We start from the raw sequence: 26,638 nt of genomic DNA, 5'->3' as shown, positions 1-26,638 counted from the left end.
CTCCATCTACGTGTCTATCTGTCCCGCTCTGGGCTGTACTAAAAAAAATTGAAGCAATCATCTCAAGGTTATCACGACAAAGCGACGACCAGCAGCAAACGACGTGTAACGGATCACTGATCACTGATCACTAACAGTTGTAACCGACACAGGAGTGCAGTGCGAAAAAGGTGGTTAAAAAGGGTATATGGATACAAAAAGAGGGTACAGATTATAGGAGGTATAAAATCTCTAACAGGATCCCCAAAATGACTCACCACCATAGCTTTTGAATCGAATTGGATCTGAAAAAATTTTAAAAATTGATTTCTTTTTGAATAGTTTCTTTTTCTTTTTCTTTGATAGTTCACAGACAGACTCCCATGAAAAGTTCCTACTTCATACTCTAAACGAAACAGGTTCTATTACCGATTCACTTCCTTGGCAAGAGGTTGCATTTCCTAGATTTAAACAAACCCGTTACTAAGATGTGTGCAAATTCCTAGACAATCACCAAGCGCACTCTTAGTTCAGAGCATAGACCAGACCAGTGCTGACCCAACAATAACAATAACCAATTTTTGAATGCGAAACCTCTTTGGCCATACTGCTCGTTTCCTTTTTGATTTAATTATTCACCCCATGCTATTCCACTCAAGATTGCAGTACTCCACGTAGATCCGTTCCACATATGAATCTATGAGTCAGGCGAGAAGTTCCAGAAGCCGGGAGACCACCCAGACCAAATCCGATCCAATCCGATCCGATCAGAGCAACAGCCGGATTCGCAGAAATGCAACGCCCAAGTGGCCCGAAGCAGTCGCAATCTTGGCTCAATCTTGGCTCGTCATGAGATCTCTGGGGCTGGCTGGTCACTTGAGGCTGAGTGGAGTGCTGTAGAGTAGAGTGGAGTAGTGCGATCTAGGCATATTTTTCTAGCTGCAGTCGTCGTGATTTGGAGGTGTCAGGTAAAAAGTCAGAGAGCATTTGCTTAGCCCACACTGAAAGAAATCTGTTACTAAATATAACAGAACTTAACAGAAGTTAGCTAAATATTCCCCATCCTTATATAGTGAGCGCTTTCAAATATATCTGAGTATTGACTGCACACATTTACTTAAAATATTTTGTCTCAGTGTTTTTTGCTCAGAAATGCCTCTAGTTGATATATATTCAAGCAAATTTGTTGTAATTAAAGCAATTTGTGTGCGTTGCCTTGTTGCTCAGTCTTTTGGCCACTGATTGAGTGGCAAATGTTTGCAGCTTTCTAGTTACAGTTTTTGTTTCTGTGTGTGTGCAACATGCGGCAGCAAAATGCGAAACAAGTTCGTTGCCTAAGTCATTCGTTTGATTTGAATTTTTGTTCTGTCAGATCTTTTGCGCAACATTCCCCAGATGGAAGTCGGTTCACAAGTCAACAGCAAGCATCAGCAGAGTATGAGTATGGCCTGGGCTATAATTTAAATTAATTATGCAAAATTCCAATTGTAATTAACGTATTGAGCTAAACAATACCTGCGATCGACTCATGGCAATTAACATTTACTCATGATTTTTGACCAGCGGCTACCGATCTTTACAAATGCCACAAAAATTGTGGCTGTGGCTTTTGCTGTGGCTGTGGCTGTGGCTGTGGCAACCACAATAAAAAAGGGGGAGTAAAAACTGAATAAAAAATGTATTAGCTGCAGTAATTGAACAAATGTCTGACCTTGACCAGAGCTCGGCTTGGTATTCATGGTAAGCCAAACTGCAATCACTGAGTAAAGAGTAGGAAAAGCTTAATTGATTAATGAAATCATGGAATATGCTTGTCATACAGATTCCGGGGGAATGGTGTTCCGTGAAATCTTTAAAGAAAATCTTTCGAACTTCCTTCTGCACCACTTTGAGCCACTTTTCAGCTCGAACGGTAAAGTGCACCCACAAAAATACCTAAGACAACCGCAAGGTCGAATTGTCTATGGGCTTAACCCAAACTTTGATTTCAATTTGATTGTATTTTGGTATGGTTGTGGCTGGCTCCACGCTTTTCCTTTACAAATTGTAATTCCAGTGGAAACAATTTTCGAAAAATTGTAGATTTTAATGCGGGATTTGGGTTCTCTGACAGCTCTTTCAGTGGGCGTGTGGCTTATCAGCTGTCCAATTATATATATTTTTGGGGGGAGGAGGGGTGGTTAGAGATCCCAAACAGTCAGCAAACAGACAACAGCTTAATCCATGCAATTATGTCGCTCGAAATTTACATAGATCACCTCCATTGTTCGACCCAAACCAGAGGCTTGGACTGGAGACCGAAGACCGAAGACCGACCTTCGGGCCTCGGCCAGGCTTAGAATGGAGACACTCCAAGGCAATTTGCCATGACCAGAGCGGAGCTGGAGCTGGAACAGGCCTGCTCTTAGGTCGAATTTGGCTTGCATTCGGTGGGTTTTTTGCCCCGGCATTTTCGCAATGCATTCACCACCGCCGCCGCGATCCCACAGAGCAGAGTGCAGTGCAGCCCCAGAAAAAGACTGGGGCTCTGGGCTGAAGAGGGGGCGTGGCAGCTTTACAAAATTTCCGCTTTAGATTTCTCGTATCGAATTCGCTTTTATATGGTTTTGTAATTGTTTGCCCATTGTCATACTCGTACTCACAGTCGTACTCGTACTCGTAGACGTAGTCGTAGTCGCAGTTGCTGTTGCTGTTGAAATTTGTGGCTCAGTTTGCTGATTTATTGGCTCTCGATAATGTCGGAGATCTCTGTTCATTGTTCAGAAAGGCATGTCCATAATGTTTATCGCATTGTTCTCATTGCCATGTACATATCCGGCTTAGCATTCTAGAAACCAACTTATGATCCTGCCTCTAAAGAGAGATATAAACCGATTGGACTTTGTGTTGTTGCAACAATTTTGAGTGGCAAAACCACAACAGAGATGTCTCAGATGCCGCTTCTTATGATCTGTCTGTGCAGCACACTCACTCCCCACTCCTCTTCTCTTTGGTTAACCGCAGCACAATTGTTGGCAATCGCTTCTTGCACAACTGACGTGTGGCTGCCCTGTAATCAAAGATTGAAGTCGGCTATAGTACACGTAGTACCTTTTGGATCTCTGGGGATCTCTCTTGCTCTGGCTCTGGATGCGTGGGTGTCGACGCCTTGTTTCTATCGCCATCATCCAGTAAATTCAATTTCCAGCCACAATACGGCAGACATCAGACAAGTCTGCAAGTCCAGCGGCTCACCTAGGGTTTAGCTGACAGGAGTACATGCTAGAGGTGGTCCGTGTCAGGCAGAAGGCGTGTTCCTGGTTTATGAACTTCAAGGTGTTGATTTGACTGAAGATTCTAGAGAAACTCACAAAGAACAATGGGTGCTTGAGCTGTATCATGGCTGAGGGAGTGCTGAAATATATTTAATGCACAGAAAAACCAACCATTAACTACCAAATTTCCTATAATTTCCTTCAACGTTGCTCAAGTCTTTTGTTTGGTTTTGCATAACAAATATTTTGCCACTTGGCAAAACTACCAATCCAACGGGTTAGGCCGGCCCGAACCACTAACTGATTATCCATTGTAATGTAGTTCAAACAGCACATTCACCCATTAACCCACAATTGCCAGCGGACAGAGCCTTTACCCCATTTTTCCCCCATTTTTCCCCCATTTTCCATGTTTTACATTTTGACTGGACACACCCCACAGCCCAAGCCATGATAGTCGTTCCCTACAGACTCCCTCCCCCCTCTCTTGGAAGATCTATCTATCATATTTAGGCTAGGAAACGATGGCTGACCATTTCTGGGGCGCCCCCAAGGAGCAAATTCGTGAGTTTTTACTATGCACAGCAGATTGCTGGCTGGGGATTATTTATTTTTAAATATTTTAATGACTTTTTTATATGCAGTCGTAGGCCAACACCCTCGCGATAATACCGCTGTCGTTTGTCCCCTGTTCCCCTGTACCCCTGTCTGGGTTATGCAAGTCCTCTATTTCTATTCTCTACCCCCCTCTCTGGAAGGGGGGGGCAAAAGACTTTCGAAAGTGGCGGCTGGAAAGACCAGGCGGCTGCAGCTGCTCTGTCGGATTTCGGTTGGATGCAGGCACCGAGGAGACCGAGACAGTTGAGTCGGTTACTCGGTTACTCGGTTGCTAGCAGCTCCACATGACACAATTTGTTAACTAGATTATTATGTAAGGTCTCTCACTCTCTCTCTCTCTCTCTCTCTCTCTCTCTCTCTCTCTCTCTCTCTCTCTCTCTGTCTGATCAAACAACATGCAAGCAGCCGCCTGAATGCATATGCAAAAATAACAATTAGCCATCATTTTGATGCCGGTAACAAGAGTTTGGCTGACTCCACGCTCGAATCTCCACTCCAATTGCAGACAGGCGGAGATGATAATTAAATCTCTTGCGTTTGATGGGTTGCCGGCCGAAATTGAGTTGACATTTTGTGTGAGCCTTGGCTAATTGATGGCCATTCACTTTGATAGAGTTGTGGGGCATAGAAATATATGACTTTAATAATTAGAAACGCAATGGATAGCCAGTAATATCATTACAAGGAGCTTCATTCTGTCTTCTTCGTGGATTGATGGATTTATACACAGTGATTTGCAGTTATTTGCGTGCAAAATTTAGAAATTCTTCTTTCCGCCTATTACATTTGTATATTTTCAAACAAATATATATATATATATATATATTCCAAAAATACCGGCTATAATTAAGGTAAAATATACTAGTATGATAGACATTCGATAGACATTCATTAGACACAAATGCGGAAGCTGTTTAGTTCTTACTAGAAATAACCCTAATTTAAATTGTTTTTTTTCCACACTTAATGGATCATTAATTATATGAAAAACAAAAGCCGAACAACACACCTTCGAACATTCATTTCAATTTCGTGCAGACAAAAGTCATAAATAAATATACTCGTACAGCGTATCGACAAAAATCTTGACCAAATTGATCGACAGTTCTTGGCTTATAATCTTTGATATTAAAAGGCAATTCATTTTGGTTTTTCTGCCGAGTGTGTGAGAAGAATTGCAACTCCCAGACAGCCATGGACAGGCGGTATGATTAATGGGGCAACGCCATTTGAATGTGCCCCATCTGGGGATGGGTCTGGTCTCTTGCTCCCCCTCTCTAATGGCCCGGCAATTGTGGCAATCGCTGTAATTAGCCATCAAGTATCTGTTGTGCAATAGTCCCCGTGTCGTAATTAGTTCATTTGCACAATGTTTGCACTGTCTGAAGCTCCGAAAAATGTGTCAAGTTCATTGTGGAGCACCAGTGGAACGCCGGTGGAGCGGAGAGTTTCACGTTTGCTCAGGAAACTTGCTAATCTTAACTGTCGGTTGTTTTTATGGGTTTTCCTCAGAGTTGTTTGGCCAGCTTGACATTATTTTTCCTCGTTCGCCAACCGAAACGAGTTGTGCGTTTACGCACGTTTTGTGCCATGAATGAATGAGTAAATGAATGAATGAAAATGAAAATAGCTGCGGGCAATTCAATGAGTTGGACAAATGCGCGGCACACGTCGAGCGGCTGGGGCTGGCGTCTTGGCAAATGTCATGTGCGTCGTTAATTTGATCTTAACCAATATCTGGTTTATCCTTCACATTTGGTGGCTCTGCAAGAAATGCTCTACGGAATCCGGCTACGAAAATTACACATTTTAGAGGCAATCCAGCAAAACACTTTGCCTAATGCATTCACATGAGGCACCACCACAGGGCACTGGCACTCCATCATACTCCAACTCCAACTCCGACTCAGACTCCGACTACAAGTGTGGCCTTGTCAATGCCGTTTCAGAACCATACAAATAATAATAAAACCCGCGCATATCTGGTGCAGACAGCGGCCCGAAACAATTGCGATTGTCTTGCGGCTCTGTGGCTGTGGCTGTGGCAGTTGCAGTTGCAGTGGCACTTGCAGTTGCAGTCTGAAATTTTCTCACACGAGGGATTGAGTCAGGCCCCGCAGAGTGTGTGAGAAATGCCACGATCCCCACCCATCCAACCCAGGCAATTTGTGTTACGATTCCAATTTAATTCTGAACAGAGCCCAGAGTCCCAGAGTTGAAAAGTTTATGAACATTTTTGCCAGGGCTTAAGACGGCGCTATTTCAGATTTGAAAGTCCAATTAACAAGCAACTTAAACAACTGAATTAAGTTAATTAAATGATCAACTCTATGAGTATTCCCCCGTACTCACACTCACACTCACACTCATACTCATACTCGTATTTGGTTTACTTTTACTTTCGTCAGTTTACGTGGCTCTGCTTTGGCCCGCTGATCAATTAGTGTGTGACCTTGACTCGGCCGAAATCCAAAAATATTGCCCAGCACTTTGATGCTTAATTATCCGTAAGGTGTGTGGTGTGAGGACGGGGTGAATTTAAGTATAATTTTCAGCCCCAAGTTTGTTTCGGCGGCACTGGGGATCCAAAAACTGATTGTTGTGTCTGGGAAAACTATGGAAATGATTTGATTTGAAAATTGTTTCTATAACTTAATGTAAGCAGGCAGGTTGCGCTTTGATTGATGAACTTGGATTAACAAATGCTTATAGTCTTATAAGCATTCCTATCCAATTAGCTGAGCGCATCATAAGCTCCCATTTACGCCTGTGTGTGGCCAATTATCATATGCCACTGAGCTTCGTGGGAAGCTTATCCGATTGGCTGCGATCTTTACAAGTATATTGACATGTTGGGCTCATAATTCTCGAAGTCAACATCTCCGACAGCCCCAGAAGCGGCAATCAAAAGCAAGCCAAGCAATTTGTCGAGTGCCGCGCAACGAATCAGACAAAGCACGTTTAATTGTAATAGCAATAGAATTTGCATTCGAATAGAACAGACACAACAGATGTATTGCCGGTAAGTACTATACATACATAAACCCGTAGTTATAGCTGAGCATGAATCACTTGAGAGTCGTTAATTGCGAACAGATCGAAATGCATTTCGTGTAAACTGTTAAAGAGCATAAAAGTGAAGCACAGTCGAAGGTCTCTGGCGGTCAGCTTCAGCTACGTCAGTACTACTCGGATTTGGAGTCAGATTCAGATTCGATCTGCCCAGCTGTTTAACATTTTCCCACAGCCCGCGAACGCGTTTGGGCGTTTACTACCAGAACTACGAGTACTCGAGTACCACCAGTGGATTGTGCTGGCTGTTTGCTTTCTGGTTTAGTCAGCTTTTCAGTTCGTTCCGTTTTTTATGGCTAACGGCGCCGCCATGACATTAAGTTGCTAGCCATAAACGCGATCGATTTCAATATTTCATATCCTGTAGCCAGAATTCTGATGGTTCCGCAAACGCCAATGGAAACGTGCAACGCCCACTGGCTTCTGAGCTGACTTTTCCAACAAATTTCAGTGGCACTTGGCCTTTGCAACCGCAGCCTGGGGGTCGGTCTATGCATGACTCGGATTATGGGCTACTGCCAGAGATGACTGCGTGATATTATCTGAGACTCAGAAACAGATACTCTGAAGAATATTCTTGGAAGTATCAATCAGGTATCGTTCCGCGATTGGTTCTCACGCCTGCATATTTAATTAATGCAATGAGCAACTCAATCAAAATCTAATATGTAATTAAAACATCAGCGAGGCGGACTACCAAAAACAATTAAATCAATTTAATACACGCTTTAGTGCACTTTTTATGGTTCTCGGTGGTCCACATTATAATTTACATGTAAAGCAATCGCCTGAAGGGCAACCACATCCGTAAGATACATACATATCTGTATGACGAAAATGAATGCATTTGAAAAGAAAAACATCTACAAGAAGTAGAAGAAATAGTGGGATATGTATACAAGGCTACCAAAGTATCTGAAGATACAAAATAGCCTGAAAAACAGCGAAGAACATACAACTAATAGGAAATTCCTAATAGGAAAAACTTATCTACAGCCACAAAAAATCTGTACGAAGAGCTAGAAAATCGATCATCATTAAAGTCTCTTAAAGTAGTATCTGTATTTTTTTAAAAATGTGTCGTAAAGCTCCAAAATCAACCATTCCATTCTATATTCCACGCATCGCCTAAAAGCAGACTTCACTTTTTTTGCATAAAAATATTGTATTTTCGAGAGCGTTGCCTGCTTCTGGGGACACCATGATTTTAATTAAAAAACGAAAACGATTCCGATAATATTTTGGGCGACCCCTTTCGGGTCTTTGAATACCATAATCATATAACATTTATTTATTCAGGAAACTTGGCAATATAATATATCATTCATTTTTGTTTTTCTTTGTTGTTTTTTTGTTTGTTTTCAATAAATATTTTGTAATATATAGGTTTTTGCTTAATATCTAACAACATTTTGTTGGTTATTATAATTGAATGTATTTCGAATACAAAAAAATTCATAGATAATATTCATATAACTAATATGGAAATACTTTGTAAGTGTTCATATGGGATGGGGGAAAGAGAGACACAATCGCTAAGGAGAGGTGTTTTGGAGTTGTGTAATGTGTGTTTGTGTGTGTGTGTGTGTGTTTGTTTGTGTAAATGTCGAGACATTTGTTAAAAATACATTATAATCATAATTACTAATTCTCAAACTAAATCAATAGACAATACTTGGCATTTGAACGTGTTCCACAAATCTGTGATAATGCAAATTCTGTTAATTTTTCTGCTTTTATTTTACTTTGGCTGCTTTTGGTTTTTCCATTTTTGTTTTTTTTTTAGGGTGGAGATGGGGTTTACTTTTCAGTTTTATTTTGGGGGGTTCTGCTCTTCAGATCGCTTCAGTAGGGTACATAGGAGCCGGCATTGCGTTTGCGGCCCATGTTGCAGATCTTAAAGTGGCACGGCGACATGTCTAAGGAAATCACAAATACATACAAATGTTAGTTAGAATGAAATAGATTTTGAATTGCTTCATGCAACACTTACATTGTTTACGAACTAATTTTTGGGACCAAATAATAAACATGAAAATAAAAATGTTTCGAATCAAAAAATTAGTCAATCATGCCACATTGAAGGTAGTATTTATATATATATCTTAATAAATATAGATTATAGATCGTTTACTTACATTGCACATTCTTTTTGGTGTTGTGCTCCTTGAGAGAAGGACTGGACACCACCTTCTTGGAAGGCATTTCAGTTAAGTCGTTGACCAGGTTGTAGCGCAACTCCTCGCCACCGCCATTCTCGCTGAGCTTGTGCAGACGCGCCAGGAGACGGGAACTGGTGACCACTTCTCGCTCATTGCTATCCTGTGGCACGCCAAGGTCCTCGTAGTCAGCGGTCAGCAGCAGATCCCTCAGCGAAGGCCATTTCCTGGCAAACGAATGCAGTCGTTGCTGTTTCTGTTCCTGCTGTTGCTGGTGCTGATACTTCTAGAAGTCAAAGGGGAGCAAGCAGGTGGTTGAGTCTCCATGTAGATGCCTCAATAAACCCATCTATCACTCACCAGTTGCTCGCCATAATAGGTGTTGTCCTCATTACCCGCTCCAAGCAGTTCGCTGAACAACAACTGCGTTGGCAGCCCAGTACGTGGCATGGCATATCCTGGCCCGGTAGCGACTGACAGCAACACAATGGCAATGCCCCACTGGACGATTGAGCAGCCGCACGTTGTGGACATCATGTACTGCGGAATTGAAAGGCCACAAAAGTGTGAATATATTGTGTTGAAAGTGCAAACAACAATTTGGCTAGAACAATTAAGCACCTCCCTCAAGCCAACCCTCGCCCATTGAGTGCTTACGCAAAAGGGTTTCCCATTACAAACAACACAAAGTTTTCAAAATATGCGCAAATGTTTCGAGGGGTTTCGAGGGGTTTCGTCGGCCCTCACAAGGTGTTGGCTTCACTTTAAAACAGTCACGTTGCATTTTTTCCCATTCTCAATGAAATCTAGGACACGCACCAGTTGAAAGTTTTGGCTTTCGCAAAAGTCTCCCCCTTTCCATTTCGATCTATAAATGGAAAAGGCTTCTTTGATGCCTGCTCTTGAAATCAGGTCACATTGCAACATCATCATTTGATATGCCACGGACTATACCCCTCTCTCAGTGACTTTGTGTGTCTCTCTCTCCCTGTGAGACATCCCTTAATTGACATTTATGAAATATTAATGCCTAATTAAGCTCAAGCTCTGACGCCACAAGCAGCCAGAATGTTAAAGGTGAGCGGTGAGTGGGTTAATGCACGTGGGTGGGTTGGCTTTTGAGTGTTAAAAATTACAAGTCATTTAGGGTGTTCAGTGCTTAGGGGTTGGCTCATTTAGAGGCAGCAGTGAGAAACGGCGGAAAGTTCAATTGTGATTGATGGAGTTTTTTAAAAGAAATGAAACTACTTAAAGAAGATGCAGTGAAACGGTTGCGGATAAACGAATGAAACTATGTGGGATAATGGGGGAAACTATTGGTTACAAATGAGCAAAACTAAACCTCGAAAGAAATGAGAGAACTCTTTCCAACTCAACTCATTCATACTTTTTCTTCCGTTCCTCCCCAATCAATCCCCAATTTCGTTCTAGAACTCACGACTTTCCTTATAAGTCTTTTTGATGTCATACAACATACATACATATTTCATCTACGAATTGAACTTATCAAAAATCCCAAAAATACTTTTCGTCTTTAATTTTTGTCGTTGCCGACTGAGCTAGATCTGACCGCTTCTCCTTCATGGCCCTCTCCCTGAATCGTCGTCCTCCTCCTGAATCGAATCTCAAGTGCACGGCGATAATCTTTTGCCAAGCAATGTCATCCGTTCCGTGACTTACACGCTCTGCGATTGCTTCCAGTGATGATTGATGATTGATGGGGGCAGCGTAATCGCAGCAAACGCATTTTAATGGCACAATGAACATTAAAATGTTTGCGTTTTCGGCGTTGGACGTTCGGCGTTCGAGTGGTGTCGGTAATGAGCTGATAATGCATTGGGTGTCGTGGCTAATTCATGGCGATCCCCAGCCAAGATTCATCTCTATATCATTTATTATTAGAGTCAAGGCCAGGCGCGTACAAGTTTCATTGAACTCTCGAGCGGTGCAAGTGCCACGCCCAGTCGTTAAACAGTCCACCATAAAAACTATGCAGGGAAGAAGGTGAAATGGCGATGGGAACGGGAATGGGGACGGATGGAATGCCGAATTTATTTGACAGCTGCCCCAGGTTCGTGAGTGTTCGATTTCGATGGTTATTAAAAAGCTGAAACCTAACAATGATCAATAAGCGATAAGATGATGACAAGTTAGGGCCCAATTATGCTATTATAAATGCGACAACAGGCAGAAACTAGTTTTATTTAGCTATTCAGAGAATGAGAACAATTTCCGAGCAATGTTCTATACGAAGCGCCGCGGGTTTCGCTATACTGAGAGGATGAATTTCATAAAATGTACTTAAGATTTATTTCATGAATAAGCTGAAGATTAAACTACGAGAATGTAAAAAACAAATCACCAACAGAATTCGCATCATAACTAGGCTGGGGGGTCTTTGCTGCTGTGACCCAAAATCGTATCATCAAGTGGGGAATATATAATAATAAAATCGTATAAATGGGTTTCGTTCTTTTATTTGTCCCACAATAAAGTGCGTCATCAGGCACGTCATAAAATATCGGACCACAACCAACCAACACACACAGAGAGAGCAGAGCTTTCAGTACTTTCTTATCAACGACAATAAGTTCACATCTACGATTGACACGCCCTCTTTTTTCTGTTGCTTCTTGTTCTGCTTCTGCTCCGGGCTTCGTGTAAACAAAAGCTATCTGGATCTGAACCTTAGTTGGAATCCCCCCAACACCACTCAACCGTTGCATCGTCAAATCAAATAAAAACTACGCATTTCATAAATGATAGATTCACGAGACTTTCCATTGAACATCTACATACATATCTCTGCCACCGCACTATGGTCCGAACGACCACTTTTGTTGGCCAAAATTAATAACTCCCGAACGGAACAAGATTTTTTCATTTAGTTTTTTGTATTGGATACATATAATCAATAAGAAATGGATTTAAGAAAAAAAATGGGTGTGGCACCGCCCCTTTTTTTAATAATGCATATTTAAATTTTTAGTTATAGTGAAAAAAAGTATTAAGCATATTTTATTTAAGAAAACGGCGTTGAACGACTAAAAAAAATTTTGATTTAAATAAAAATAAAATCGTTTAAAGGTTTCCGTAAATTATTGCCGAAATCCTTGTCTAGAAGCAAGGTTAACGCCTCGTTAAGTGAGATATGTGCCGGCTTTCCGACTGGGTCCTGTACAGCCTTACGAACTTAGTTAGCATATTTGGACATAAAGATAAATGTATTATAACAAAGGCTTGTGGCCAATCCACATATTTTCGTTCAAACATCTTTGAATTTTACCGGCATTTGTTCCGGTATGTTGCCAAACGGTAACAAATTTTCTTGCTGGTATCTTCAAAAGCTTTATTAATTTCATATGATATGTCGCCTTAAGATCCGTTTTCAAATAATTGATAATTTTACCCTTCTCTGAATTCCATTCGGCAAACAAATATGCATTTTCGAATTTGAGGTTATGCTCTATTAATGCAAATTCCAAGAATTGTGGTAAAAAGTGGCATTTCTAACTATATACATTTCAAAAAGAATTTATTAATCTACGACACAGAAAAGGTTTCAGGGTGGGACTAGGTAGGACTCACTTTGTACACCTTTTCAAAAATTAGTTTTCATTACAAGTTGGCACATGTTGAAGGCCTCACTTTAACCTTCAATTACGAAGACATCAGAACTACTAGAGACAGTTAAAAACTCAAAACACGTAGTAAGAACCCGACAGATTAAGATTCATCAAAAAAATTTAATCACGTCTTGGCGTTTTTCAATTTTTGAGATATCTAAAGTGGTTATTAATTTGCCACTTTTTCCCTTCACGTGCTTTACTATAAAAACAGTTGGGTTGCACAGCTGATTTTGCGAATGTGGCGCCATCTATGGAAATTTCTGGTAAGCAGATTTAATGGTCGATCTTTTTCTAATGCAGAGCGATCAAAACCAGGTTTCAGTTTTGACTTTGAAAAATTAGGTTTTGGCCAACAAAAGTGGTCGTTCGGACCATAGTGCACCGTTCCTGCGCTGATAAGCCGACTACAATAATTTCTTTGGGGCATAAAAGAATTTTAATGGAAATAATGTTAATCGAAAATCCCGCAACGAAATGACATTGTTGAAATGTTTGCTGATAATTGAGTGTCGTAAAAAAATATAAATAAATATATGAATGTTCGTTATCAATAGACGAAAAGTACATTTTCTTGGCGCCAGTAGAAGAATGGAACTTAATAGATCGCTATTGCATATTTGAGAATTCAAAGAGGCCGCGATTGGACCAATATAGAACGGCTTTAAACTAATACTAAAAATGTATTTGAATTGAAAGGAAAGTTCCCCCAGGTCATTATTTTTACACTGAGAGAAAAATGGCATAGTAAAAAGCAACAAACCCATATTTAAATTAAATATACGGGTCTTAGATTCAAACATAGTGAAATTAAATCTAGAATTCACTTTGATTGAAATATAAATGTATCTACTAGTTTTTTTAACCATATTTAATCAAAATATCAAACAAGAAATATTTATTTTAAATATTAAATCTATTCATTTTAAAATATATTGCGATCAGAAATTTGCGTATTAATATATATATGTATGTATATACATATATACATATATCAAGACTTACCTCTTAAAAATTCAATTCCTTTTCAAGTAATTTAAGTTCTTTTAAAGAAATTTTCAAATCCTTATTTCTCAAGGTTATTTCTTCTCTTTTCAGCACTTTTCACTGTAACTGTACTTTTTTACTGTAAATGTACTTTTTTACTAAGTACTGTGGTACTTTTTTGTCTATTGAAATTTATGAAATTTCCAAAAAAAATATATAAAATAATTCAGATTGAAAGTGTTCTTTTTTTCTTGCTCCGCTTTGGGAATCTTGAGCGTTAGGTGTGACAATGCAGAATAAACGCAAATCCGTTGAGAGCACTTGTTTATATAGGCGCTTGACCGACGCACAAAAAGGGTAAGGCAACAGGTAAAAATACTCGTAGACCTGGCTAACAACGCGGTAACACGACCACAACAACACCATACAGCCGTCGGAAACCCGACGACACTTCGGATGCTACAAAAGTGTATTAGGGGTTTTGGGAGGAGGCGTAGGTAGGTTCCAATGTTCTTGTGGGCGTTTAGTTATTCCAACCAAACAGAGGTTCGGTTTTGTGGGGGTGTGAATGGGTGAATGGGAGCACTTGAAAAGTTCTTATAATTATACTTTTGTTCGCCGAAATGTGAGAGTAATCAAATGGCGCTCGCGACGTTCTTCTTTACGGTGCGTTCGAAAACTAAACACATCGGATCAGATCAGATCGGATCGAATCGGATCGATCTCGTAGTACTACTGTTCGTGAGGCTCTCTCGGCTCTGGCCTCAACAGAAACTGAATTATGTTGGTTCTAGTCGCGGTACTCCGGACTGCGCGATTGTGTACCATGCCACGCTTTTGACAAATCGTCCGATAAAGCCAAGATTTATGATCAAGCCATATAGATTTAAACAACCGAAAAATTAGACTGCGCTACAGCGTAGAATGTAAGGTATATTAGTTTGTTCAAGCTCTGTATATCAAGAGGTTAAATCTCATTTGTCCCACTCGCTGATCACGCTCTGCCTTGGAGCTTGCGTTTACTCCCTCGCTTGGTTCATTGACTCGATTCCGGCGGCAGTTTGCCAAGGATCTTGAGTCAAGGCTTTGGACACAATCTACAAACTGTACGATAGTAGGCGTATATTCGTTGAATTCCCAGAAGATCAATGCCCCCATCACTTTCAATTATAGGTCATTAAACCCGCAACGATTTTGCTAGAACATTTCAAATTTAATTGGGTCAATGTCGGTTCGCAGTTTTTTCCACTTAGCGGATGCTGAAATGTTTAGCGGATATTGCAAACTCATGAAATTTCGCCCTAAGAAGCTATGGAATCACATGATTATAGGTATTTTGTGTTCCATCTTCAGTAGGGGATCTCTGGCATATGTACTTTTAAATGATATCAACAAAAAGTGTTGACCAAACAATACGAACTAAAATAAATTCGCAGTTACGGAAATTCATCTAAAAATAGAGTGGAAATTTACACTTGTCCATCGCAGAGATAACCAAGCTGATCTTATCTTTTATGCTATAAGTCAGACCTCCGACCCTCTCTCTGCTCTGTGAGATTTTTTGGCAGAATAATGTGATGCAATATCTACCAGAGATTAAATCACACAGAAACGCAAAGTTAAAATAAAATGAATGGTGGGTGGCAGAATAATAAAAAATAAAACTTTTGCAAGTTTTGAGTACATCTTTTAACACCCAAAAAGGTTACTTCTAATACAAAGAATTTCCCCTAGTCATTTGCGTTTCTTCGTATTCCAGTAGACAGTAATTAATTTTGTCTAGAAATGTTCCCAAAAAATGCTGATTATTCCAATAAAATCTAGTATATTGACACGCCTAACCTTTTGTCTGATCCGAAAATATCGAAAGGTTGCTGGCTAATCTCTCGCCCACGCTTCATTTGTAGACAATGTGATTAAATTAATTTTTTTTGTTACATCACCCGGAATCGATGGGGGTGGAATAATCGGAATCATCACTTGTCTGACAGATATGATATACATAGATAAGCGTCTTACTTTGGAAGCATAGTATCGCTGATACAGTATCAAACGACAATCATATCAGTGCTAATTGACACTTATTAAAGAGCGGCAGACGGAACTGGCTTCTCATGCCGGAACCGAAGCAAGCACGTGCCGGACAATTATCAGCAGTTGAGACAATCACGTGAGGGTAAGGCTTCCACCATGCGTTCATAAATGTTTATTGACTCATTTGAAAGTGTAACTGTACAGGAACCCACATAAAAATGCATTTGATTGTGATTTATTGATACAGTCAACAGATTTAAATTTGATTTCACGCCTTTCCTGCCCAATGACTTACTACCACGCAATATGGGTTTCAAATATATTTATTGAATAGCCCGAAATTTCTTTAGGGCAGATTGGATATATATACATATGCACATTAAAAATATACCAGCCATACTTAGAAGGAATGAATCATGCTGAACGAGGCAGGATAGGAACATGGTCCGGTGGAGACTCTATTGGCGGAGGGCGAAACTGGCCTATCTAATGTATCCATTTAGAGACCTTTCCCAATCTATACCAGAAAATAGTATTTTGAATCATAGATGTGATTCTATTTGAAATAACAACTCGTCTCGAGGCATATTTCATCGATTCCGTCAATATTTTAAATTTCATTTTTACAGTTTTACCAAAGAACGGAGGGTATTGAGACATACATATGCACGTTGTTTTTAGTTTTCGCTATGTCAACTCGTGCTTCCTTTCACTCACTCACTCCTTTCACTGCTGTCACTCTTAAACAATGCCACTGTGGCGCGCAGCTCTAGTATCCTGTCGTGCACAGTGCATACCCTTGAGAAAAGGATATTATTGAATTGAGGAAATTTTTGTTATCTAGTCTCCTATGAATGAAACTACGTACGAAATTGTACAGTTAATGGTCCTCTTACAGGAACGGAATCAAGACACATATGCATATACATATGTATGTATGTAATATATAATGTATATAAATATAAATTTAAATCTGTAGGAAGGCATTATTTATTACATTTCAAAGCAGGTTGGAAAACAAAAATTTTGCATTACCTAAAGGAAACAGGAAGTACAAATGTCCATATCATAACTGATACCGGTTGACGAGCAAGAATGATGTATCATTCCAAACACACTTGCATTAATTCCGTCCATGTGAACGTTTTATGCTGTGACCTTTTTGGTTTAAAGCTTATTTTAGACACAATCAAATAAAAATAAGTACTTAAAATTAACCAATCTTGTAGGAACTTGATTCATCAATCGTATACAGTTATGTGTTTAGGGCTGACGGTCCTAGATAGCTAGTAATATTAAGCCGAATATCAAAATCGTGGAATATAATTTTCGATCATGGGACAGAGAGCGATTAACCCATTGTAGACCAATAGGCATTCAAATACAGTGGTTATTAAACATTTTTAAACTTGAAGAATTTAAGCGCAGTTAAGTTGAAAAATATCGTGATAGCTTTTATCGTAGGAAAACAGAAAGGATGGATTTATAAGAAAAATTTACAAACGGTATTATTTTCCCGATTTAACTCAAGCTGTTCACCTATTTAAAGAGAAGGGGGTTAAGTGGGCTAAGTTCGTTTTGTCATCGATATATTTTAAAAATTATACGGTATTTTCCGAGGGTCAGCGGGAATATTTTAACGATAAGTTCGCGGGGTCACACTGGAGGAGACGAAAAATATTTTTATTTTTCGAAATGTCGACGCTGCAACTGGAATTTTCGCAGGCCATGGCCGATTTCAAGAAGATGTTTCCCGACATCGATCGCGAGGTAATTGAGGCCATACTGCGGGCAAATCTGGGCGCCGTGGATCAGACAATAGATGCCCTATTGGCCATGTCCATAGATAATCAGGTAGGGGTCCGTGTGTGCGTTTGTTTGTGTATACTAACAGCAGCTACTATACTAACCTAACCGCATGTGACAGAACGAAAAACTGCGCAATGAACTGGATGCTAATGTCTCCCCACAGCAGAGTCTCATCAATCTCAACGATTCGGACAAAGACCTACGGCGCAATGTCCAGCTCGTTGACACCACGGATGGCATTGGGGACAGCGGTGCAGCCGCAGCAGCAGCCAGCGCTGGTGCTTTACTAACAACCGCCAGCGCTTCGCCGAATCATCCCAACACGGGTGCCTCGCCCAAGATGCGGCCACTGGGCACCTCGAATCGGATCAATAGCCAGAGCAGCACGCCCACAAAGAGGAGTCAGAGTAGCAGCACAGCCCGTCGCTGGAACCCACCCATTTTGGGTGTGCTTCCGCCAGGCTTTCTACGCATTGCACCTGCTGCTGGCCAGCAGGACTTTGAGCTACCCGACGAGCAGTTTGCCCTGATGCTGCAGAACGAAGAGTTTATGAATCAATTGCGCTGGAATCAAGACTTCATGAACGCCCTCGAGAAGGAGCAGACGGGAAAGACTAAGGGCGAAGATGATGCCCCGTTTCAGGAGCGTCTCAAGAACATGGGGAAGATGTCGCGCAAGAAATTCCTACAAATGGCACGCGTCTTCACCTGGCAGCGCAATAAAAAGGTAACCACCGCCAAGCAAATCGACTCCTTACCGTTGCGCGAGGAGCCCAGCGACGATGAGGACCACCACCATCATCAGCAGCAGCAACAACAGCAGTCGAGCCAACCGCAATCCCAGCAACAGCAGCAGCAGCAGGGCCAGTTGCAACTACGCAAGTGAAGCGCGTACGGGTCCAGCATTTTGTTATCTTATCTCAATGGCCATACCGTGACGATCACGTGCGCTTGTAATCTCCTTTAAAGTAATCTCTAAGCAAGAACGAAATCTCCTCCCAATCTCAAAAACAAGATGCGAAATAATTGTATTATTCTAGTTTTTAAACACCCCCACACATCATAACCAAAAGTGCAATTTTTACCCCTCGTAAACATCCCAGTGCAATATATCTTGTATTACAATATGATTTGTATAAAATTTTTTTTCAACTTTCGTTGTTGCCAAATTAGCAAAATTAAGTTTTATTGATAATTTGTAAAGAAGACAAGAACCGGGCGTTTCTTTAGCGCCCTAGTTTGCAGCACACAGTTGGACTGATTATTGAATGCGTTAATTAATTGAGCATCACACCAAGAATAGAAATCTCTGTAGAGCACCTTGCTTAGCCCAAAAACCTAGTCATTATAAAGAAACCCAAAAAAAACGTATTGTACAGTAATCGAAGCTAAATATTCATGTAAACGAAAACTCTTTCTCCCCTTTTAAATCAATGTGGTCCTGCGCTTAACTGGCTTCCACCCTATGCATGGCTATATTATATAAATATGTATCCCGACAAGTCGAGTCTCTCAAAACTATGCATTCGTGTCCAGACACCATATCAAATGCAGTTTTACCAGCCTACCCCACATGGATGACAAAACTTCAAGTAGCTCCAAAGCGGACCTATGGAAAATCTTTCAGTGAATATGCGTGCTATAAAGTAGCAAAACATTAATATAATTATAAAAGGCGGCTATTTGATTGTAATTGTATGTATAAATATTTGAATAACTACCTTGTATTACTATTCCAAGTATCAAATACAGATATTTCAAAATTTCAATTGAAGGTGTTTTTCCTCCCAAATGACTACCCATTCATATTTGAATTTATTTAATTTTTATTTTGTTTTTGCATTTCATTTTTAATTTTTTATAAACATAATACATTTATTAATAATTAAAAGATGCTCGAACCTGTTGAGTTACTTCACCCTCGACTTCAGGACTGACAAAACTTCTGTTCTGAAGTATCGCAGATCCTGAGCGGACGGCAAGTAAGGAAACAAGTTCGAAAAAAAATGGTTTTTCAATTACATTCATTTCACACGCTCATTATTACATTATGTTATTGTAACGGTTGGTTTTTTTTTTATTATATTCAAAAATGATTTGTATCTTTTATCATATATGTATATAATATATACGTTTGGGCTTAGGTTTTTAATTAGTTTCAATGTTGGTTGTTGGCTGTGTTTAGACTTTGATTTAAGGGCATATTGGTTACTACGCGAAGTTTATGTTTATGTTTATGTTTATGCAATGTTTATTATGAAATATTTATAAATTTACTTCGTTTTAATATTTCTTTTCATTTTGGGATTGACACGACCATTTCGTATGCATAAATATACTAGAATTTGTGGCTTCCTTTCTTTTTCTATGTTTCTGCCGGATGATATTTCTTCTGATCCGCAAAAAGGGTGCGGAAGTAGCTATCGTAGGTCAATGTATGTTCCGTCCCACTTCCGCCTTGGTATTGGCTCTCTGAGAGCGTGCCGGAGTGTATTTGTGTGTTTTGTATATATGTTGGGATGTAGCATGCATGTGTGTGTGCAGGTGTGTTTGTGTGTGTATGGAGGTGTTTACAATTTTGGATTGATTGATCGTATTAAACAATTAGTTGTAAATTTGTTTTAAACTAGTTACTAAATGGATCTCATTACTCTTCTGGTTGTTTGCAACATTTTGACATCATTTGCAGACAATATTTTTATAAAATATGTTCTTATACATGTTTACTTGTTGTTTCTCAATTTTATTTGCTTTTATCTGGATTCATCATTATGATCATCATCATCATCTATCAGGCTAGTACAAGTTAATATTTAGCTTAATTTGATTTTGAGTTGAATTGGTTTTCTTTTCTTACTTCTTTGTTTTTGCAATTGGTAGAAGAGCAACGACATGACATTAGGTATACGGCTCTATTTATAGATATTACTTGTTGTTTCTTTGTTGGTTTTTGCTTTTGTTTTTGCTTTGTTGTATATAAGACGTATTGTGTATAGAGTATAATCGAAAAGAATCAATAAATACGAATGTTTTAGTTTACGAATGTTTCATTTGTTGCATAATTTAAAAAACGGCTCAAAAAACGAACGACAAATATGTATATATATATATGTGTGTGTATAAGTATATTAAATAATTCCCCATATTGATTAATGGTTAATCAGCGAAAAATAGTACAATCATAATAGTAGTAAATAGTAATAATTACAAAAACTTTAAACAGTTATAAAACATTGTCAGCATATGTACGTTTTTTGCTCATTCTCTTGTATTGTATATATAGTAGATTGGTTATTTCAATTTTTTGTTTGTTTGTTTGACAATCTTTATATTGTGTTGTATTGTATAACTGCATATTGCATTCGGATCGAAAACGAAACAAGAACGAAAAAAAAAAAAATTGAAAATGTTTTTAACTTTACTCTTATACTTGTTCTCCTCTCCTTCCCTCCTCTCTTAACCGCTCTTCTCCTATACCCTTTTTTATTTTGTTTTTCCTTTTTTTTTTGTTTTGTTGGAAGTCTTATAGCAGAACACATAGGGACTTTTTCGGTTTCTTTTGTTTCTTTTCGGGTGACTTCTTATTGATCTGCCTAACCAAATCGTAGAAAATATCGTTCACATTCACTTTGGCTTTGGCTGAGGTCTCCATGAAGGCGCAATTGAACTGATTGGCCAGGCTCTTGCCCAGCTCCTTGCCGACGACCCGCTCCTCCTCGAGATCGCACTTGTTGCCCACCAGCACCATGGGCACATCGTCCGTATCCTTTACCCTCAGTATCTGCTCGCGCAGGTCCTGTAGATCATTGAACGTCGACTGCGCTGTTATCGAGTACACCAGCACGAATCCCTGGCCGTTCTTCATATACAGATCCCGCATGGCCGTGAACTGCTCCGTGCCAGCCGTGTCGAGGATCTCCAGCATGCACTGCTGCCCGTCCACCTCCACCTGCTTGCGGTAGCTGTCCTCGATGGTGGGGTCGTACTTCTCCACGAAAATGCACTGCACAAACTGCACTGTGAGGGCGGACTTGCCCACGCCGCCGCTGCCCAGAACCACAATTTTGTATTCACGCATTTTTCACTGTAGCTGGCTGTAGTTTGTGTAAGACCAAAAAGCAGGTAGGCGGTAGGTAATACTCGGGTTCAGGTGGGTTTCCAGTTACAAATTCCTCTTGGAGTTATTGAAGTTGCAAATGTTTAATTTTAAAACGCGGGGCGGCTCTCTCTCCTCTCTTACTCTCTTACTCACTTCTCACTCTCTCGTTCTCGGTCTTGGTCTCTCTCACAAAAATCACTAGTTTAGGCGTTGTTCGGCGATTGCTTTTCGGTTGCAGTTTTGTGGTTGTTCTTTTAGAACGTTTTTTTTTTTGTTTTTTTGAACGTTATATATATATATTTATATTTAAAGTAATTTTGTTGTTGGTTCTGTTATTGATGATAACCTTTGTGCCGTGTACGAGTGTGTGTCTGTGTGTAGTGTGGAGAGAGTACTTGTGTTTGTGTCTGTGTGTGTGTGAGTGTTTGTGCCTCTCCCTCGCTCTTTCCGCTCAGGTTCTCGTGGAGGTGCGTGCGTTCCGTCAATTGTTGCTTTCAGCGATAAAAGAAATTTCCGCTGGCGCTTCTGCTTTTCCGCTGCCACCGCTTTGCCACTGCCGTTGTCACTGTTGCTGTTACCGAGAGCGCACTGTGGGAATAAAGAAAGCAATTTGTTGTATGTTGAATAAAGCTCGATTGCACTGTAAATTCGTTTGTTGCGTTTCGTTTCGTTTTTTGGTTTGGTTTTGGGTTGGTTTTTGGTTTGTATGCTGTGCTGGCTTCAAGAACTGACTGCACTCTTCTTTTTTGTTGCTCGTTCTCGTCGCTCTATCTTGGTCTTTTATGATTCATTTTTAGAGTTGCTAGCAGGCAACTCTATTCGGAGTTTTACCTTTTCTTGTGTGTTAGCTGCGACTCGAGGGCAGATATGGTTGCTGGATTCTCGATAAAGCCAAGAAAACGGTAATGGCCGCGAATTCCTGTACTTTGTTGTATTGATAACGTTTTAATTCTAGGCAAAGACAATTTTTCTCGCCCGTAACCCGCACCGAAAATGTTTGGTGCAGTGTGACCAGTGGACTTATCGAAAAAATATACCGTCTGACACTCAGAAATATACCGTCAATATACCGATGAAAGTCAGATTCGTCAATTGTGTTATTCGGTTTAATATTAATATTACTAACAATTCCACTGCTCCAACGTCTTTTAGAACTGGTTCTACTGTTTGTTTTATATTTAGCAAAACAAAAAAATTTGTAACTAAAATTTAGAAATTTCAGCAGCCCCCTCAGCTCAGCGTATCTTTGTGACCATTCCAGCAGCAATCGTGACACCAGCCACCCTCAACATGATGCGACCCAGTTCCTTGAAGTCGGCGTACCGCTCTATGCAGATGGGGCGACTCGTCTCCAATTCGACCAGGGCACACGAGTTGCTGCCTAGGCAACGCGGCTTCTTCTTTACCACCTCGCCGGTGCTCTTGTGTATGGATGCCGTCAGTTTGCAAACAACAGCCGGCTCGATGAGCGACTGGTGGTGGAGCAGCACCGGATACCCCATGGTAATGGGCACCTTGACACTGAAGACGATGATGCGGGCCTGGAAGCGTGTGGTCACGGGAATAGGTGTCTGTGGGTCACTGATGATGCAGCCGACGGTTATGTTGTTGATATCCACGCCGGCCAGCGTCACCGAAATCTGATCGCCAGCAAAGACGCTCGTCTGGGTGAACTCATCCATGGTCAGGGACTTGACCTGCGCCTGCTCCCTGCTTGCGCCGACCAGCACCTTATCATTCACGCAGATCATACCAGTCTCAACTCGTCCAGAAATGCAGAATCCAGAACCAGTGCCCTTGTAGATATCCGAGACTGACATCCGCAGCGGTCTGTCGATGGCCCGCTCCGGTATCTTGAAATTCTCAATCACGTCCAGCAGGTGGCGACCACTGTACCAGCTGGTGAGTGCGGCCTCCTGGGCTGTCTTGGTGAGATTCTCGCCGGTCAGGCCAGAGCAGGGCGTGAAGCTTACGTCCGACTCCTTGAAGCCCGCCTGTTTAAGGAAGGACTTTAGTTTGGTGACAATCTCCGTGAATCGCTGCTGGGACCAGCCAACAGTGTCCAGCTTGTTGATAACCACGCCCAGCTGGTTTACACCCAGGGATCGTACCAGGATGGCATGCTCGCGCGTCTGTCCACCCAGCTCAAAGCCGGATTCGAATTCGCCCCGCGTGGCATCCACCACTAGGAGGGCCACATCCGCCTGTGTGGCACCGGAGATCATGTTGGGTATGAAATCCTTGTGGCCAGGCGCATCTAGCAGAGTCACAATCTTTGTCTTTGTCTCGATGCGAGACTGCCCCACGTCCATGGTAATACCTCGGGCACGCTCCTCGCCGGTCTCGTCCAGAACCCAGGCGTACATGAAGCTCTGCTTCCCAAGCTTCTTGGACTCTTGCTCGTGCTTGTGCATCACGCGCTGCGAGACGTTTCCTGTGTCGTAGAGTAAGTGGCCCATCAGGGTGCTCTTTCCCGCATCTACATGGCCGATGACGATCATGTGGATGTGGCTCTTTTGGTCGGCTCGCTCCTTCTCGTACAGTTGCTGGGCATTGCGTTGGGACTGGTCCTTAGAGACCTTAAAGAGGCTGGCGGAAGTGCGGGACAAATCGCCTTCTCCCACCTCGACGGGGGAATTCCTGCCAGAGACTACAGGGGAGGACGGTAACTTGGGAGAAGCTATTTCAAAGCCACGCCGCGGCTCCTTTAGGCTGATTTTTGCCGGGGGCGGGGGCTTGCTGGCAGACTTCACTGTAGTGGCTGCAATGGGGACAGGCACCTTCGGTCGGAGCGTAGGTTTCGCCGACTTCTTTGTCTCTCCGTTTAGGATCTCGTCCAAAATCTTCTGTATGTCGTAGTCAAATTTCATGGAGGTCTCCACAATGCGGCGCTCGGACACAGTGTCGCCCACCACACTCCGCACCTCGTCCACGCAGGAACTCAGCTTGGCCTGGTCCATTTCGTTCAGTTCGGGCATCTGGAAGCTCTCCGAGTCGCGTCTGGCCTTCTCGTAGGCCTCGTCCTCGGCGTCCTCGTCGTGCTCTCCTTCCTCCTTGATGTCTTTGTTCTTGCTAATGAAGGTGGAGATGCTCTGCCTGCCGCGCTCCCGGTCGTACAGCCATTGTTGGGCATCTGTGGGTGAAATGCAGTGGTCATCATCAACGGAGTGTCCGTAGACGTCATCGTAACCATCGTATTCGTCTTTGTAATCCATCGTCCGAACAATCCTGTGGCGCGACATCTTGGCGGGCCTTCTATTTAACAGTCGCTCACTATTTCACAATTTTTTTTTAATTAAAATTAATTTCATCGAAAGAATGAAAATAAAGTAGAAGTGGTGATCAGGGTTCCCCTTGTTTCATGTCTTAACCCACTTAAGCCACCTTTAAAAAACATCTATGACTTAAGCCGCGGAAAATAATACTGTTTGTAAATTCTTCTTGTAGACCCATCTGATCCTGCCCCTTTACTTACTAAAAAAAACAACGATATCTCTCACCTGAACTGCGCTAAAAGTCTTTAAGTTTTAGCATTGTCGTAGAGTATATGTATTTAAATACCATTGGTCGACAATGGGCTAATCGATCTCTGTCCATGATATTTTGATATTCGGCTTAATATTACTAGCTAGCTGGGTTCCTCAGACCCAAACGAATAGCTGTTTACGATTGATGAATCAATTTCACACAAGATTGGCTAATTTTGGGTACTTCTTTTTATTTGATGGTGTCTAAAATAAGCTTTAAACCAAAAAAGTCACAGCATAAAACGTATGTACGGAATGAATGCAAGTGTGCTTGGAATGATACATATGTACATACATACGTCGCTGTTGCTGGTCAACCGGCATCAGCTATGATATGGGTATTGTATACCCTATTTCCTTTAATAATTTCTAAAATTCTGCTGTCCAACCTGCTTTGAAACGCAAGTAATAATGTCTTTTTTACAGATACAAATTGATGTAAATATTTATGCATTTTATTTGTGTATATTAAAAATTATATGTATGTATGTACGTATATGCATCTCAATCCCGATACATACTAATCTCCGTAAGATCGTAGCTTTGAAACAAAGACACTAGCCAGTCATTGAAAAACAATTCCCAAGGGCATGCAGAGTATAGCAAACTTTAATATCATAGCATAACAAAACTATAAATATTTTTGGCACCGATAAGTATAATCAAAAGCCTCGGCCATACATGATTTAGAGACGTGAAACAACAGAGAAATAGTTTCGATTTGCCCTAAATTAAAAAAAAACCAGTTCCATGATATCTCACATTAATAAAAATATTTTCGCCAGGACAAAAAATATGCACCCTATCTATTTCATACACCTTGTCATATTTCTTTTTTTAAAGTATTTTTCTAGCAGTACAACGGATATTCTGTGTGGTCAGTATTTCAAGAGTTCATGCGTCACCTTGTTGTACTAACACACCCAGAGTAATGCCGGCCGTTGAAAAATTCCATGTAGAGCCACCATACTACTTAGTGAAACGATGCTTCAGGAAGAATTGGTAATTGGGTAGGCCCTATACGAATTTAAAGACCAGTGTAATAAATTACAGTAAGAGGGACGCCGCAGAGGAGGAGTTTGCCGAGTTGGCTGAATCGCTAGAAAACGATACCAGAGCTTCTAGACCGTTGGGTGAAGAAGACGTCTAAAGAGCAGAGGCTGGGGGCGATATTGGGGCTGCTCAAACTACGCATGAAGGAGGCGGATCAGAGGAACGCAGAGCGAGCAAGACGCCAGCAGGAGCTCTTGCAGGAGTTTAAAAGCATTTGTCGAAGCGGGAGCTTAAGAGCAGGTCCGGCTCCTCCGCATCAGCGGACGACAAAGGCCAATGAGGGTTTCCATGCGAACGCCAGAAATCCTGTTGCTCCCAATGGCATGCTGGATCCTTTTATTGTGATAAAATCGGAAATGATTACCAAAACAGATCCGACAGTGACAGTAACATAGCAGAGCCAGACACTCAGCCAGAGGAA

The 26,638-nt window shown here is 41.2% G+C and overlaps 4 protein-coding genes across 5 annotated transcripts; 1 reads left to right on the top strand and 3 right to left on the bottom strand.

The window, feature by feature from the left end:
• Positions 1–8,701: 8,701 nt before the first annotated feature.
• On the bottom strand, positions 8,702–9,616 carry LOC6595860. The gene is made up of 4 exons (XM_026989838.1): positions 9,443–9,616; positions 9,062–9,368; positions 8,917–8,928; positions 8,702–8,842 (listed from the first exon to the last, which is right to left on the bottom strand). Exons 1-4 carry the CDS (start codon positions 9,614–9,616, stop codon positions 8,769–8,771), a joined length of 567 nt encoding a protein of 188 aa, XP_026845639.1. The 3' UTR covers positions 8,702–8,768.
• Positions 9,617–17,364: 7,748 nt separating this feature from the next.
• On the top strand, positions 17,365–19,307 carry LOC6595861 (CUE domain-containing protein 1). Of its 2 annotated transcripts, none has more exons than XM_026989431.1 (2): positions 17,365–17,583; positions 17,702–19,307. In XM_026989431.1, the coding sequence occupies exons 1-2, from the start codon at positions 17,425–17,427 to the stop codon at positions 18,422–18,424; spliced, it is 882 nt and encodes a 293-aa protein (XP_026845232.1). In that variant the 5' UTR covers positions 17,365–17,424; the 3' UTR covers positions 18,425–19,307. The 2 variants fall into 2 exon arrangements, with proteins under 2 accessions (XP_026845232.1, XP_026845231.1); XM_026989430.1 differs by having other exon boundaries at positions 17,657–19,307.
• A 58-nt stretch (positions 19,308–19,365) lies between these two features.
• On the bottom strand, positions 19,366–22,588 carry LOC6595862 (ras-related protein Rap1). Its single transcript, XM_026989730.1, has 2 exons — positions 22,469–22,588; positions 19,366–22,225 (listed from the first exon to the last, which is right to left on the bottom strand). Exon 2 carries the CDS (start codon positions 21,614–21,616, stop codon positions 21,062–21,064), a length of 555 nt encoding a protein of 184 aa, XP_026845531.1. The 5' UTR covers positions 21,617–22,225; positions 22,469–22,588; the 3' UTR covers positions 19,366–21,061.
• Positions 22,589–22,765: 177 nt separating this feature from the next.
• On the bottom strand, positions 22,766–24,958 carry LOC6595863 (HBS1-like protein). The gene is made up of 2 exons (XM_026989432.1): positions 24,828–24,958; positions 22,766–24,770 (listed from the first exon to the last, which is right to left on the bottom strand). Exons 1-2 carry the CDS (start codon positions 24,877–24,879, stop codon positions 22,873–22,875), a joined length of 1,950 nt encoding a protein of 649 aa, XP_026845233.1. The 5' UTR covers positions 24,880–24,958; the 3' UTR covers positions 22,766–22,872.
• Positions 24,959–26,638: the final 1,680 nt, after the last annotated feature.

This window comes from Drosophila persimilis, unplaced genomic scaffold, assembly GCF_003286085.1.
Source record: "Drosophila persimilis strain 14011-0111.01,24,50 unplaced genomic scaffold, DperRS2 tig00000431-arrow-pilon, whole genome shotgun sequence".
Taxonomy (NCBI): Eukaryota; Metazoa; Arthropoda; class Insecta; order Diptera; family Drosophilidae; genus Drosophila; species Drosophila persimilis.
This window is presented reverse-complemented; position numbering and strand designations above follow the sequence as displayed.

What these genes read in the sequence shown, in the direction of transcription:
- LOC6595863 (XM_026989432.1), bottom strand. Translation starts at nt 24,879, where the DNA reads ATGTCGCGCCACAGGATTGTTCGGACGATGGATTACAAAGACGAATAC. An exon ending in TTACAAAGACGAATACGATG is followed by an intron (nt 24,771 to 24,827) that starts GTTACGATGACG and finishes TTTCACCCACAG; the next exon opens with ATGCCCAACAATGGCTGTAC.
- LOC6595861 (XM_026989430.1), top strand. Translation starts at nt 17,425, where the DNA reads ATGTCGACGCTGCAACTGGAATTTTCGCAGGCCATGGCCGATTTCAAG. An exon ending in CCATGTCCATAGATAATCAG is followed by an intron (nt 17,584 to 17,656) that starts GTAGGGGTCCGT and finishes CGCATGTGACAG; the next exon opens with AACGAAAAACTGCGCAATGA.
- LOC6595860 (XM_026989838.1), bottom strand. Translation starts at nt 9,616, where the DNA reads ATGTCCACAACGTGCGGCTGCTCAATCGTCCAGTGGGGCATTGCCATT. An exon ending in CCTATTATGGCGAGCAACTG is followed by an intron (nt 9,369 to 9,442) that starts GTGAGTGATAGA and finishes TTTGACTTCTAG; the next exon opens with AAGTATCAGCACCAGCAACA.
- LOC6595862 (XM_026989730.1), bottom strand. Translation starts at nt 21,616, where the DNA reads ATGCGTGAATACAAAATTGTGGTTCTGGGCAGCGGCGGCGTGGGCAAG.